At 34.8% G+C, this 17,500-nt stretch overlaps 1 protein-coding gene across 1 annotated transcript in view; it reads right to left on the bottom strand.

Annotated features, from left to right (window-relative positions):
* Nucleotides 1-17,500, bottom strand: part of LOC115218578 (glycine receptor subunit alphaZ1) — a 208,054-nt gene that overhangs the window by 7,216 nt on the left and 183,338 nt on the right. Inside the window, exons 8-9 of the mRNA XM_036508505.1 lie at nucleotides 4,133-4,264; nucleotides 1,623-2,011 (exon numbers count right to left, since the gene is read on the bottom strand). Coding sequence (XP_036364398.1) covers nucleotides 1,623-2,011; nucleotides 4,133-4,264 — 521 coding nt within the window. The remainder of the gene's footprint in view (nucleotides 1-1,622; nucleotides 2,012-4,132; nucleotides 4,265-17,500) is intronic.

Below are 17,500 nucleotides of genomic sequence, written 5' to 3'. Positions count from 1 at the left end.
TAAAATTGTAACTAGCTGTGCACTGGGGTCGATGTAATCGACCAGTTCCATTCTTACAAATTTCCGACCTTCTGCCGGTAGGAAAAAAAACATTTTAACATTTGCTGATTCCCAAATTTAGCTGAAGTCCATCATAACTTGAAATCTTATCATAACACAAAAATTTAAACAAAAGAAAAAGGTTTGAGAGTTCATTCGCCAATCACCGCTGAATAACCTCCGCTTAAAAACATCAAAAAATTTGTTTTGCAGCCTAAGGAAACCCCAAAACATTTCATTATCATCACCATTACCACCGCCATCATTATCATCGTCATCACCCTCATCACCACCATCATCATCATCGTCATCCTTATCCCCACCATCACCACCATCACCACAACCCCCCACCACCACCAACATCATTATCATCGTCATCCTCATCATGACCACCTCTATCATTATCATCATCATTATCATACTTCAAATCCGGCAGGCAAGGCAGTTTTCCTTTGTCTGATGGCTGTGGCGAAAGAGTTTGTTTGGTGGACAAGGCTGAAAGGCCTGAGGGCAAATACATTCCTCTCCGGTAAAGCTCTGATTGACTTCTTCATGTGAAACTTGGAAAGGAAACTGAATATGGGGAACGAAGCGCTGTCCTTGGGTGAATTTATTGAATGTTGCGAAAATGGCACGAGTCTAAGAATAGACCTTTGAGTCGGAGAGAAGGAATTGGAGAGGGCACTTGTTCTTAGTGTTCAGGGATATCTCGCACAGAGGGGTTCATCGATTATCCCTAGATAATCCTCTCCCTACTTTTCTTAACCTTTGTATACCATATATATATATGTATATATATATATATAATATATATATATATATAATATATATATATTATATATATATATATATATATATATATATATATACTGATAAAAACGCTAAGACAATAAAAGAAAGAGACCTCGATATTATGTAAATAGAGAATTTATCTGTAAATGTAATATGTGACAATTATTCGGTAGCCATGATAGAACTCCGAGTTACGGATGCCGAGGTGGAAATCCACGCCGCCATCTCTTCAGTTATCCGGCAATCGGAAAAAATGCTATGAAAATCTTTCTATCTCGGAGAAAATTACACAGCATACGATTTTTAAAACCTTCTTTTTTTAACGATAGCCGGATAACTGAAGAGATTGCGGCGTAGATTTCCACATTGGTATTCGAAACTCGAAGTTTTATCATGGCTACCGAATAATTGTCACATATTATATTTGCATATATATATATATATATATATATATATATATATATATATATATATATTATATATATATATATAAATATTTGTGCGTGTGTTTCTGGTCGACTTGTTTGCTACGGGTCACATACTTGCCATGCAGAAGTTTCTGTTCCCATCTGCTAGCTAATTTTTCATGCAATTTTGTCTTTGCATTATTATTATTATTATTATTATTATTATTATTATTATTATTATTATTATTATTATGGTTGTTATACTCTTTCTTCTTTCAATAGGATAAAGAAACTCACTGTATGCATTGATACGCCATTGAACTAAACACACCGGATTGTTTTATTTTCAAAAAATGGAATTAATAGAAATCTGAAAAACATTACCTGATTCGATGAAGTGGCGAAAATCGATTCTTTGGCTCCCGTCAACGAGATGGTAAGGACGTGACAGTCTTGTCGAGAGAAGAAACAAACCAACGTGTACTCGACAAAAGCAGCAAAGACGAAAAGAAGGCAGGCCACTGTCCATATGTCAATGGCCTTGATGTAGGAGACTGGGGGTAGGTCCCCGCTGTTGCTCTGTCTCTGGGTAATCATTGTTAGGATTGTCAAGCTGCTGAGGGAGATCCTGGCAGCGGTGGATTCGGTGGGTAGCCAGAACGACAACCACGATATCACCACAATCAATGTACTGGGGAGGTAGGCGTGCAGCATGTAATAGGCATACTTCCGTTGGAGATGGAAACTGGTTGAGATACAAGTAAAGTTGTTTTCTGCAAGAGAGAGAGAGAGAGAGAAATAAACAGAAGGATAAAATAAAACAGACGAATAAGGGATACACATTGGGGAGACTAAGTAATCTGATAAGTGTATGCGTGTACACACACACACACGGATATATATATATATATATATATATATTATATATAGATATATATATATATATATATATATATATTAGTATATTATAATAATAAAATAATAGTAGTGTGTAGTAGTATAGTAGTAGTAGTAGTAGTAGTAGTGTAGTATGGAATATAATTCCAAATTTACAGGGAAAAATTCAATTAGCGTTCTAAAGCATATTCACAATATATAATTAAGAGAAATAACCTCTATTAAGTAATTCAATAGTGAATGGCATTATATCATATAGAAAAAATTTAAATATACTATAATAAATATTATTTAAAAAATCATTAAATTAAATAAACATTAAATTGACTTTCACTATTGAATTACTTAATAGATGTTATTTCTCTTAATTATATACATACATATATACATACATACATACATACATACATACATACATACATACATACATACATACATTCGTACATACATACATACATACATACATACATACATACATACATACATACGTACATACATACATACATACATACACACATACACACACGCACACACACATACACACACACACAACAATATATATGCAGCATGAAGTTTTGTCAGTGAACAGGTTGCGGTCTCAAAGCAACGAAAATATTTTGACAAATTAAATTTAAATGTTGAAGTGAATCTAACGGTTTTTGTGTGTTTCTTAAATGGCTTATATATATAAGCATTTTCTTTATATTCCATTCCTGAAAGTGTTTCTACTGGTTAAGTGTCCAAGTGTATCTTGATATAGCACTTATGCGCATTTAGCTCATTTATATTAAATCAATTCCAATACAGAAAGAGAGAGGGTGGGGGGAAGAGAAGGAGAGTGAAGGAGAAAGAGAGAAAGATGGTTGTGCTGCTTGAGTGACCAAACATCCAGCCATAGAACAGCCTCTACAGAATTTCATCAAACCAGTATCACTCACAACAAAGCCTATAATATCTATTATAATGGCTTAAGATCTGTTACACACATAAGGTGACGAGCTGACCAAATGGTTGTTACGCTGGACAAAATACCTAGTCGTATTTCTTTCGGCTTTCCATTCTGAGTTCAAATTCCGTAGAGATCGACTCTGCATTTTATCCTTTCGGACTCGAGCACCAGTTGAGCACTGGGGTCGATGTAACCTTTTAGTTCCCTCCCTTCCAATTTGTAGCCGTGTGTACCTATAGTAGAAACGATTTACTATTGCAAGCATCGAAGAAACATAATTTGCCTAATAGAACTTAAACCGGTTCGCTCCAGAATATCATATACATTATAGAATAACACATCATAATGTGAAGATATATGCTCAGGTTTCGCATAAAGTATTTCGCAGCTAACTCCGGGCACCAACGTTATAAAACGTCAGTAGCTGTAGTCTTTCGCTGGAATTTTCAATCGACAAATCACAAAGCAACAATCCCACAAGACTCGTCTATCATTCATTTAAAACGCCAAATAAAGCAAGAAGATTAGAATTCATTCTGACATTCCAGAGACTGGAATCAGAATATGGACAGCAGAATATTGTTGTTAGTAAAAAGGGAAAGAAAAAATAATCATGAGAATGAAATATGAAAAAGAAGTTTGTGGTATTAACCAATCATATCCGGTGACAAACGGTTGTGTTTTTAAAGACTATTTGGAAAGGAAAGCTGTTGCCACAGACACACACACACACACACACAACACACACACACACACACACACACACACACACACACACATACACACACCACACACACACGTATATATACATGCGTATGCGTATGTACATATATATATATATATATAAATATATGCATGTGTGTGTATATATATATATATACAATCATAGACACACACATACACAGAAACACAGAAACACACGCACACACGCACACATATATATATATAACGTATATGCATATATGTGTGTGCGCACACGCATGCGTGTGTGAGAGTAAATGTCGGTGTTCCTCCGAATACTTGTGGGAGATGAAATATAAAAACCAACCTTCATAGTCTCTATGACAGTCGCCAAATGTGATATTATAAATGGTGAATTGAGACAACTCCATTTGTCGGTTGTGTGTAACGGCCGAACCGTCATCCCATTCAAACACAACATTATCCGGTGTGTATACAACTGTAAAAGAAGAAATAGAAACGTTTACGTAAGTCACATTGTATAAATGGATAACGCCGCAAAACAGCCATGTTTTTTTTTATATGGGCGTCTATGGAATCGTAATAAACCGAAGAACGAATAATGTTATGTGTTGTGAATGTAATTACAATGGAGAAAAACCTGAAAGATACTATGTATGTATGAGTGTATATATATATATATATATATAATATGAAGCTTTTGTGTTGTTTATGCCCGGTCAAAAAGTTACCATTGATTTCATGTCTGTTATCTCTCTTATCGATATATGGGCGACTCAACAGATCAGCTGCCCGGAAGCACATAACATCTTTACGAATGGAGGCGACACAGAATGCAATCTTGGTCAGCGTAGTTGTGAAAAGAAAACTTAAAGAGAAATTCTCCGAAGCGAAAACCCTATCGGGTCGAACAATTTCGTTATGGATTTCTTTTTTTTCTTTTTTGTTCCCAACTTCTTTGTCTCAAGCTGTATTCTTACATCTGCTTGGATAGAATTTATGTGCCTCCCGCTAGAAGGTCCTGTGTGTGGCCTTTGTGGCCAAGAGCAATAATAGACGTTGAGCCAGTTGTGACTTTCTCTCCAGCCATATCCAACTACATAAAATACTACAGCTCAAAATAACCTTTTAGAATACGCTTTTGTTCAGACTTATGAACAACTAACCGAGAAATATACATATATAGATATATGTGTGTGTGTGTGCATAAGTAATATATATATATATATAATATATATATGCATATATAATATATATTTACATATATGATATACACATATAATATATATATGTATATAATATATATATATATACATATAGAATATGTATACCTTTATAATATATATGTATACACAATATCATATATAGTATACATACACACACCATATATCTATATATATATATATATATACATACACATTATATATATATATATATATATTAATATATATATATATTATGTATGTATGTATGTATGTAGTATGTATGTATGTAGTAGTATGTATGTATGTAATTATAGGAGATGTTATCGAGAAGTTCCGGGGCTAGTTATGTTCAATAAAATATGACATATTTAACATCAACTCCTTCGAAATAGTAACCTTTGCACAACAAAACAGCGGTCCCAGCTTTCCTGCCATTTTGGGGAATCCGGGGAAACCGTTTTCTGTAAGTAAGGTAAGGACCCTCTGCGATTCGCTCTGGATCTCGACAGCGGCATTAAAACGGCGACCTTTGAGCTGCATTTTCATCTTGGAGAAGAGATGGAAGTTCGCATGTGCTAAATGAAGCAAATAGAGCGGTTGCGGAAGCTGTACCGTGTTGTGTTTGGTGAAAACTGCACAAGTGAGGGGAGTCCGGTGACAGGGTGCACTGTGGTCGTGAGGAATCCGATTCTCGGTAGATAGATAGATATACAGATAGACTGACAGATAGATAGATAGATAGATAGATAGATAGATAGATAGATAGATAGATAGATAGATAGATAGATAGATAGATAGATAGATAGAAGGATAGATAGATTGATAGATAGATAGATATAGATAGATAGATAGATAGATAGACAGAGGATAGATAGATAGATAGATAGACTGACAATAGATAGATAGACTGACAGACTGATAGATAGACTGACAGATTGATAGATAGACTGACAGATAGATAGATAGATAGATAGATAGATAGATAGATAAATAGATAGATAGACAGAAGGATAGATAGACATGAATTATGTATGCACACACGCGCGCACTCACACACATACACATATACAGAGAGAGAGAGAGAGAGAGAGAGAGAGAGAGAGAGAGAGAGAGAGACTAAATTATAGCAGTGCAGATAGAATTACCATCAACCTAACCGTGAAGCAGACTTTATTGCATTACACGTTGCCAGTATCACTCGCGGGCAACCTGTCTGTCATAACTCTTATAACATATCATTGTCTCTATTTTACGCATCTAAAGAAGAAACTTAATCGGTTCAACAGAACATTAAACCCTGTATCCCTTAACGTAATTCTCACTCACAGATTTGAAATACATTAATCATCACCTGATTCTCCAATATCATGATCGCCATCATCATCATCACCATTATCAAAATCGTCGTTTCGAAATAGCTCGATTTACAAGAATTGGCAGCGAAACTACTTCAAATCCCATATTTTTACTCAATGTCATCTCAAATATAAAAAGACGACAATGAAAGAATGTATGCTGGCGCTAAAGAACATCATGCCAGGAGCATTCTTCCTTTCCACTCTATAAAGAATGCACTCTTGTCTTCCAAGTCCCTTCCTATATGTATTATGTGTGTATGTACGTATCTTTCTTTTCTTTTGGACATTTTTATATCTCCTGTTTCTGAAGAAGAGCTTTGCTCGAAGCGTAAAAGCAACCACTCTTTCTTTCCTTCTCCGAGCGTCTTATTAATATTTTGCATGTACCACTCCCCCGCGTTGTTGCTTTTTTTTTCGTGTCCTTTTACTCCGATTGTTTCTCTCCTTGTTTTTTCTGTGTTCCTTTCTGTAGAAGAGCGTAGGCTCGAAAAGTAAAAGACTTTTTCTATTCCTGAGCGTTATACTAATATATCTGTATGTTTTGTACACCACCTGGCCTCGTCTTTTGGTTTTTTTTCGTGAACTCTCCCTATATATATATACACGCTACATATTGTATCAATCTCTTATAAAGAAACGCCAATTTGTGGGGACATAAACAAGGCCACAGCGGTTATCAGGCGGTGTACTGAGACAAACACACACATACATTCATACACGACGGGCTTTCGTACATTTTTCACTTACCAAATTCATTCACAGTTGAAAAGGATGGAATGCTCAGCCCGGAGCTATAGCAGAAAACTCTTGGTTAAGGTGACGCGTTAATTGCGTTTCACCCGAAGTCCCGTAGTTCCAAAGCGATCGCGTTAACCACACAGTCATCACTGCGCCTATGATACTCATTGGTGAATTTCTCCACTTTTTCGTGTGCAAGAATTTTTCCCGTATAATATGAAGTGTTGTTGATAGCTGCGTTTGCATCTGAGTCACATAATGTGTATGTGTGTGTATGTATACACACATACAAAGGCATATACATATCTGAACATATATAAATATATACATGCATATATATATATATATATATATATATATATATATATATATATATATATAGAGGGCATTATACATACATGCCAGAAGGCATTATACATACATGCCAAACGCTAAGAGGGACAATTAGTCATTTCTACCAAAAACTTCTACCAAAGTTTTTGGTAGAAATGACTAATTGTCCCTCTTAGCGTTTGGCATGTATGTATAATGCCCTCTATATATAAATTAATATGTTCAATAAGAAATAATTATTTTCGAAATTTTTTCTCTTATGAGGTTTTACGCTATCTACCTGACAATTTCTTGTTAAGTTTTCCTTATTAAGTAGTTGTCCTTAATTGCTAAATATATATATATATATATTATATATATTATATATATATAATATATATATATATATATTTGTATGTGTGTGTGTGTGTATGTGTATATATATTATATATATATATATATAATATATATAATATATATATATATATATATATATATATATATATATGTATGTATGTGTGTACGTGTGTGCGTGTGCGTACGTGTGTTTTTATTTCTTCGTTACACGCTGTCTGTATTATATATATATGCATATATATGTATCTACATATGTGCATAGATATGTACATATATAACATATATATACATATTTATGTATATATATATATATTATATTATATATATATATATATATATATATACATATATATATATACATAAATATGTATGTATATGTACATATATATATATATATATATATGAATATATCTATATATCTATGTATGTGTGTGTACGTGTTTGTATTGCCTTGTTACACGCTTCCTGCATTATAAATTAGAGACGGTGCTTGCAACATGACACCTGCATGGCACTGAAACAACACATTTCAGATTATGTCACGTGACCGATTCATTAGATTATTAATACCGTCACCATAGTAACACAGTAGATACTCTGGAGACCATAACAATCAAAATCTTAATCTTTATCATGGTTGGTTTCTCTTATCTTTCGCAACATCTGCGCAATCGCCTCTCATCGTTTCATCATTCTTTTATCATTACGATAATAATCGCCTACATCATCGTCATTACGGGATACAGTCATTAATTGCAAATTAATAATAATCATCATCATCATCGTATAAACATATATATGTATCATCATCATAATCATTATTATCATCATCATCATTATTATCAACACCATCATCATCATAATAATCATCATTATCATCATTATTATCACCACCATCATCATCATCATCATCATCATCATCATCATCATCATCATTATCACCACCAATATCATCATCATCATCATCATCATCATCAGAAATGGCAGACAAACTGAGATCACGACCTATAACCAAATAAGATGTAGGACACAATTTCCTAATGTACTCCTCGTTACATATACCAGGGTGTGCTGAAAAGTTGCTGGCATTAAGGGTATAGCGAAAGGCCTGGTTGGAGGCCCAACCTTCCGCGTTCTTTTACAGGGCTTAGAAAAATAAAACTGAAGGCCCGCTGCAATAAGTGCGGGAATCTGAGAGGGGAATATGTTGCATGAAACCATAATCAACTGACCCACCTGTATTTTCTTTTATCCAATACAAGGAACTTTTCAGCAACCCTTCGAATATGAAAACTGGTGACTTGAAGCAGAAGTACTTTTAATCTTAGGTTCTTTCTTTAATCTTAGGTTGGGGCTAAAGGCGATCAACAGTAACCCTTCATCTTTGTGATTTCTACTTTTTAACATCATTCATCGTAAAACCTTTTGCAGTGTCTTTATGGTTATTCTTTCCCTTATTCTCATCAAAACACTTTGAACTGCTATCGATCCCTGCTTAATTGCTGAATGGATATGTGTCTAAGCGTGTGCATTCGGGTTCAGCCCCACTGCGCGGAATATTGGGCAAATGTCTTCTTATATAGCTCCCGACCGACCAATGCTTTGTGAGGAATTTAGTTTACAGAACCGGTGCGGTATGTGCGTGAGTGTGTGTGTGTGTGTGTGTGTGTGTGTGTGTGAGTGTGTGTGTGTGTGTGTAAATATACATTTATGTATATATATATGTATATGTGTGTGTGTCTGTGTATATGTGTGCGTGTGTGTATGTGTGTGTATGTGTGTGGTGTGCATATATATATATATATATATGCGTGTGTGTATGTGACTGTGTGTTTATCTTCCTATTTTCGACACCACCACCGCTACACAACCGGTGCTGGCTTGTTTATGTCCCCAAAACAGAGTGATCCAGCAAATAAAACCGATAGAGCAACTACCAGACTTAAAAAATTAAATTCTGGGATTGACTTTTTTACTTTCTTTCTTTTCCCTTTTCTCCGACTAAATACATCAAGGCATTGCTGCAGCGTGGGCGCATTCCAATGAATGGAGCACGTAAAAGATTGCAAGAATACAAAGAACCAAAGCTGAAATCCATTTTACAATACACAAGGACTTAGAAGGATCATCAGAAGAAAGTAGTGACCTCAATATATTGATTCTAAACTCTAGCACAGGCCAGAAAGTTGGTGGGAAGGGACTAGTCGAATGCATTGACCCCAAGGCTCATCGGGTCCTTATATTATCTTCCCCGGAAAATGAAAGGCAAAGTCGACCTTGGCAGATTTTGAACTCCAGACCTAAGAACTAACGAAATGCCGGTGATCATTTTCCCTAAGGTGCTAACAATGCTACCTGCTCGGTCCCTTTGTGATGCCCCCAATATATCACAAGTAGTGCCACTTGGGACATTCCATTAGATGGCTGAAATTGAAACCAACGCTAGTGACTTCACAAGCTTGATATGATACAAAGTCATTGGTCTTAACGCACACAAACCATTAGCAATGTTTTTTTTATACGCTATGCTATATTTATAAGAGCCAAACGTAGCCAATTCGAGCAATGCGCGATCTTAAACCAAATCGTTATATACCTTCCATATCGAACTTCATAATTCAACAATAAACCAGCAATAAACCACATTTCTAGTCTTGTATCAACTATATATATTTATGTTTGAATCAATAAATATAGAACGATCTATATCGAACATATAAAATATCACTATATACTTTGGATTCTTTCTGGTATTTACCATCATCCATTGTATTCCAAGGTGACATTAACAATATAAACATTTTATATCTATGTATATTTAAGTTGCTTTTTTTTTTCACATGCTTTCTTTTTATTTTTCACTTTGCTACATTATTTTGCTGTTTTATTATTTTTTTTATATAATTTTGCGTTGTGTATCTACTTTAGTCTGGTCTCATTTGTTGGTGGCTGGTGGTTGCAATATGATGAAATAGTGTAGGCTATTTATATATACAAACATACACACATGCATGCATATATACATACATACACACACACACACACACACACATATATATATATATATATATATATATATATATATATATATATAATATATATATATATAGATAGAATAGATAGATAGATAGATAGATAGATAGATATAGTTAGATATATAGATATATATATACATGTGTATATATATATATATACACACATGTATATATATATTTATGCATACACACATATATATGGCTTTTTACAACCAAACGCATACATACATACATATATGTATGTATTTATATATGCACACACACACACACACATACACATATACAATATAATATATATATATATATATATATATATATATATATATACATATATGTATATATACGTATATATATATGTATGCATGTATGTATCTATATATGCAGATACATGCACACACACACATATACATATATACATACATACATACATACATATATATATATATATATATATATATATATAGATATATATATATATATGTACATACATACATACATACATACATATAAATATATATATATATATAATATATATATATAGTATATATATATATTATATATATATATTAAATGCGTGTATGTGTGCGCAATTAAAGGAACAAAAAGAAACAGCACAATACGTAATTGTCGTATTATTGGTCTTACGCGACAGCACCAGACTTTTGCAGCGAAATACATTTAAGATTGCAGAGAGACAAAGAGCAAGGAAAGAAGTGCTACTTGACTCTTGTTGACTCTCAAACAGCGTTACTTGGTTACCAACAGAATCATTTCACTCTCCTCCGACAATAAAGAATATTCGATGATAAATTCTCGTGACTAGGAGAAAGAATGGCTTTATTTACAGCCTTTCCGCAGTAAATTATGAACACGCATAAGTGTATGTATTTATGTGTGTGTATGTGTGTATGTTCTTTACTTACTCGTTTCAGTCATTCGATTGCGGCCATGCTGGAGAACGTTTAGTCGAGCAAATCGCCCCCGGGACTTATTCTTTGTGAGCCTAGTACTTATTCTATCGGTCTGTTTTGCCGAACCGTTAGGTTACAGGGACGTAAATACACCAGCATCAGTTGTCAAGAGATGTTCAGGGAACAAACACAGACACACAAACATATACACACACATACATACACACATAAATATATATATACATATTTTTACACACACACACACACATATATATATATATATATATATATATATATATATATATGTATGTATATATATGTGTATATATATATATATAATATATATATATATATATATATATATATAAACATACATATATATATACGACGAGTTTCTTTCAGTTTCCGCTTGGTCGAGCCGAGGCTATAGTAGAAGACACTTGCCCAAGTGTGCCATGCAGTTGGACTGAACCTGGAACCATGTTGTTGACAAGCAAGCTGCTTATCACACACACCTGTCAATTGTGCATTATAAGTGTGCATGTGCGTGTGTGTGTATGTAGGTGCAAGCGTGGCAGTGTGGTAAAAAGTTTGTTCGGCAACCACACAGTTTAAGTGCAGTCCCACTGCATAGCAACTGGGACAAGTGTCCTATGCTATACAGTCGGGCCACCAAAGCCCTGTGACTGACTGGTAGATGCAGGCTGAAAGAAGCCTGTTGTATACATGTACACATGCAACCATGTATACATGCAACCATGTATACATGCAACCATGTATACATTAATTTCAACGCTCATTTACAATTTGAAGATCTTTCATCTATACATGAACAAGCATGCATCCAATTTTAAATTCTTGAATGAATGATATGCAAATATTATATCGCGAATGCAATAGCTTATATTCTCAAGAGGCTTTATTCATATCAGACAATTTCAAGATCCAAATTACTTTTGACAAAATAAACATTTGTCCTCTCCACGGAAAAGTGATAAGAAAAATGGAGTCAGAATGACTACGACTGGATACAGAGGAAGAACATATATCAGAGAAATCATTTTCTTCGGTGAAATACTCTTCCATTAAATGTATGTTCCGAAACTGCATTAGCAACTAGGATCACTAAGAAAATGGGAGTAATGTGACGTCCTCAATAATATTTCTAGGGCAGGCTTCTTTTCCTGAAGAAACTCGTTCAACGTTTAACTAGGAATGACAAAGTAGAAATTGCGAGTGGCATACTTTTAAGTATTTATACGCTATAATATATGATAAATATTTTAAAATATATATCTAAGGCTTTAACATTTTTATTCTGTACTATTGGACTTAATATATACCTAGACTTTTCATCTACAGTATACATGAAAAACACAAGTAAATATCTTGTTTTCTCACTCATTGCATTTGTCAAAAGATACAGAGCAATAAGCCTCACTAATTTCGAACTTATATTGCGATTTCATTAGCCACGCTTTGATTGTCTACGGTGATCCGGCTCATGCACGAACTATTATTAAGCGCTAAATTAAACCGGATCGACCAATTTGCATATATAACACAGTTTTGGCAGCCACGAAGATGAATAAATTACTAGAGCGTAAAGAGAATTTTATTTCGAAACTATACTCTACTACAGTGTGTTTGTGTGTGCGTGTATGAATGTATGTGTGTGTATGTGTGTGTGTGTATGTGTGTGTGTGTGTGTGTGTGCGCATGTGTGAGTGTGTGTGTGAGTACATACACACATAGACACACATGTTTGAATGGTCCTGTGAGTGAGAGTAAATTCTGAGGTAGATGGAATCTGTAGGTAGGAGAACTAATTCTACTAATTTCCCAATGAGATTTAATAATAATAACAACAACAACAACAGCAACAACAACAACAATAATAATAATAATAATAATAATAATAATAATAATAACAATAATAATAATAATAATAATAATAATAGAATCCCTTCTGATCTATTCTGAATAACCTATTCTGGTGGTAACCCTTCATTCTTTGGTCGTATCTTACCATCTTTGCTTTCTTTGCAACGAGGCTCTGTTTCAGTTCCTTCTCTACTACTTCATGTCTCTCATCAAGTAAGCTACCACTGTTCATTTCTTGTGCTATGAGATTACTCTTAATTAGTAAGAACTGCATTTTCATTCTTATCTCTGCTGCTATTTTCCATGACCCGTCTTTTGATAGCTTCGAGCTCTACTTCTGTGAACCAACAATTTTTCCTTATTGCTCTAACTTTATCCCATAGTCTCTGTTCCGTGAGTTGAAACAATCCCATTTCTCTGCAATGTTCATACATACGTTGTCGGTAAACCCTAATTTGAGCACCATTTTCATCTACCGGGTTGCTCAGATAGTAACACTCCATGACCACAGCATTAATTTGTTTGCTCCATCTACGCCGTGTATGATGGTCCCTTTCTGGATATCGACAGGCTGGAGTGTAACACTGTCACCATCATTGGCTTCAGTTTCATTACCACCGTTATTCGCAATATTTTGTTTTATCACTGTCACTCATACGAGGTAGCGATTATCAGGTTGCGCAATTACCAGTGCTTTTATTGTGACACCATCACTAGATGTATCATTATTAGCCCATAAGGAGACTCCACCCGTTTCCTGGTATTATTATTATTATCATCATCACTGATATCACTGGTATTATTGTTTTTATATGTAGTAGTAGCAGTGGTTGCAGCAATAGCAACATTAACTAGGTCGGGGTATTGGTAAGGGTGGTAGTTGGGTCTCAGATTCCTGTGCCATCATAATGACAGAAAAATTTAAGGTGGAGTACTTGCGCAGACTGTGATTGATCCTTAAGTCAAAACTGAATGGACGGAATAAGATCGAAGCTATCAATACCTGGACAGTTTCACTCGTTAAATACGGAGCAGGGGTAATCGCATGGACAGTAAACGAACTAAACAGCTTAGACAGAAAGACAAGGAAGTTGCTCACTGGATATAGGTCACTCCACTCAAAAAGTGACACAGACAGGCTGTATGTACCAAGAAAAAAAGGGGGAAGAGGACTTATTGGATGCGAACACAGCATTAGAGCAGAAGAAAACATCACAGCATGCTATGTAAAAATGCCACAGAACCGCTATTATTAGAAGTAGGAAGGTCAGCCTTGTGTAGGATGAAAGATTGCAAAGATAAAGCACAATACAAGAAATTGAAAACGAATGAAACTGAATATAGGTGGGTAAAGAAAAGAATGCATGGTCAATTTTATAGGGATGTTGAAGATAAGACAGACAGAGAAAAAAGATGGCTGTGGATGACTAAAAGTGATTTAAAACCGGAAACGGAGGCTCTAATCTGTGCTGCTCAAGAGCAAGCATTAAGAACCAATTACATCAAATAGAGAATAGACAACACATCAGAAAGTGATAAGTGCAGAATATGTGGACAAAACGGTGAAACCCTATGGCGTATTACCAGCCAATGTACGCCACAAGCCCAGAAGAAATATAAGAGATGCCATGACAATATAGCCAGGCTAGTCCATTGGACACTTTACAATAAGTATGGACTTGACAAAGCAAAGAACTAGTACGACCACAAACCTGAAGGCATCATCGAAAACGGAAATGCAAATATCCTATGGGATTTTATGATTCAGTGCGACCATGAATTTGAGAATAGGAACTCAGACATAGTCTTAATTGAGAAAGAAAACAAACTCTGCTGGATCATAGATAGAGCATGCCCAGGTGACAACAAGGTATGCGATAAGGAAGAAAGAAATGTCGAGAGATATGACAGGTTAGCTCAGGAAGTTAAGCAGTTGTGATCGATGAAAAACGTGGTAGTAGTACCAATAATTGTCGGAGCCCTGGGAACAGTGAATAGTAATCTGGAGAAGTACGTGAGAAAAATAGGAGCCGCAATAAGGGTGAAGCACTTGCAGAAAACAGCACTGCTTGGAACAGCTCGAATACTCCGGAAGGTGCTCGAAAAATAAGGGGTGTTACCTTAGTTCACTGGTAGGGAACAGCTGACACCGTAGTATATCTCCAGCGTTAGAAGCTGTGTAAAGGCAACAGCAACATCAACAACAACAGCAACAACAACAACAATAATAGTAATAATGATAATGATATATACAGAGAGAGGGAGGAGGGAGATTATTTTTTTCCGAACGGCGTATGTCTAGACAGATGTAGGTGTATTGTTTGCGTGGACAGGTATAAAGACAAAGCGCTTACTTGAGTCTATACACAAAGTTGGCATCTACAGGTTTCTTTAAAAGATATTTTACGCTCTTTTGACAAACTTAACAACGATAAAACTCTGACATGGCGTTTGTAATGGTCATGCGTAATTTGACATTAGGCAGCATCGGAAGCTGACTTTCACGTTGGAATAGTTACATTATGGAATCAAAATTACGATCTATAATTTATCATTGTTGAAATGATAAATCATTCAGCTCGATTCAATCGAGTATACTTGCTGAATTAGGAAATTGGTCTTGAGCTTCGTCAGCTCGCTTTAGAATTTGTTTACAGTTGATGCACACATACAATTATATATATATATATATATATATATATATATATATATATATGTATATATAGGTGCATGTATGTATGTATGCGCGCTCGCGTGTTTGTGTATGTGTATGCACGCGTGTCTTTCTGCTTGTACTTAACATTTCGGTAAATGAGATGGATAGAATAAATACCACACTTAAAACAAACAAAAAAACAAAAACAGTATTGGGGTCGATTTCTTTGACTCAGTTACTAAACCTTACTCGCTCGCAAGTGACGGCTAGCTGTACCCCCCCCCCAAAAAAAAGACGCTTTTATGACTGGAAAAAAAAAATTGATCGTAGTTCTGCTCGATAAGGATAAACAACAACAAAACCATCAGAATATTCTGTCTGCTGTTTACTCTTTCTACTATTGACCGGTTGGTCTGAATCATATTAGTAAATTGAATGTGACTTAGTTAGTAAAAGTCTCAATATAACTATACTAACGCATGTACACAAGGCGTAGGAAACATTCAGGTGTGTCTGTGTGTGTCTGTGTGTCTGTGTGTTTGTTCATGCGTGTTAATATACATGCCTATGTTCATGTTTGTCTACTTCACACAATATACTTATTCACATATTAACAGATGCACACACACACGCATATATACATACATATAAATACATGTATATATACATATAAATTGATAGGTAATATATATATATCTATATATGTATGTATTCATAGATTAGCTGTTTTCATTGCGAATCGCTTGTACATCTACGTCCACCTATATAATAGGTCTTTTCAATTTTATTCACTAAAATTCTATTTAGGTCTGAAATAAATTGCATACAGCCTCATAAATGTACAACATATTTGTACAATCTTAATTTATTCTGCTTGTGAAACTATATGGAACTTTTGAAACTAAATTTCACGCCGTGAGCAAAAGCGCAATAGAAACACACACACACACACACACATGTATGTAAACATTGCTTAAAACCCCAGATACAGACGTGTGTTTGTATGAGAGGCGGAGAATACATATGAATACAAATAGTGTGCACAAAGGCAGAAATGAAGGTGCTCAACACAGAAAGTAAACTTATTTTTATCGTATTTATTGGAAACTCAAAACTTCACAAACTTTTATACTCGATATCCTGCTTCCGATCTTCGAACGAGAGAGATGAATATAATAAAAATGACCCAGTATAAATTAACTATAATAAAGTTATTGATGGGCTAAATGGTATTGGTTAGAAGTGTATGTAAAAGGTT

The sequence above is a fragment of the Octopus sinensis genome, linkage group LG13, assembly GCF_006345805.1.
Source record: "Octopus sinensis linkage group LG13, ASM634580v1, whole genome shotgun sequence".
Classification (NCBI taxonomy): domain Eukaryota; kingdom Metazoa; phylum Mollusca; class Cephalopoda; order Octopoda; family Octopodidae; genus Octopus; species Octopus sinensis.
The sequence above is the reverse complement of the archived record's forward strand: the minus strand, read 5'-3'. Positions and strand labels throughout refer to the sequence as shown.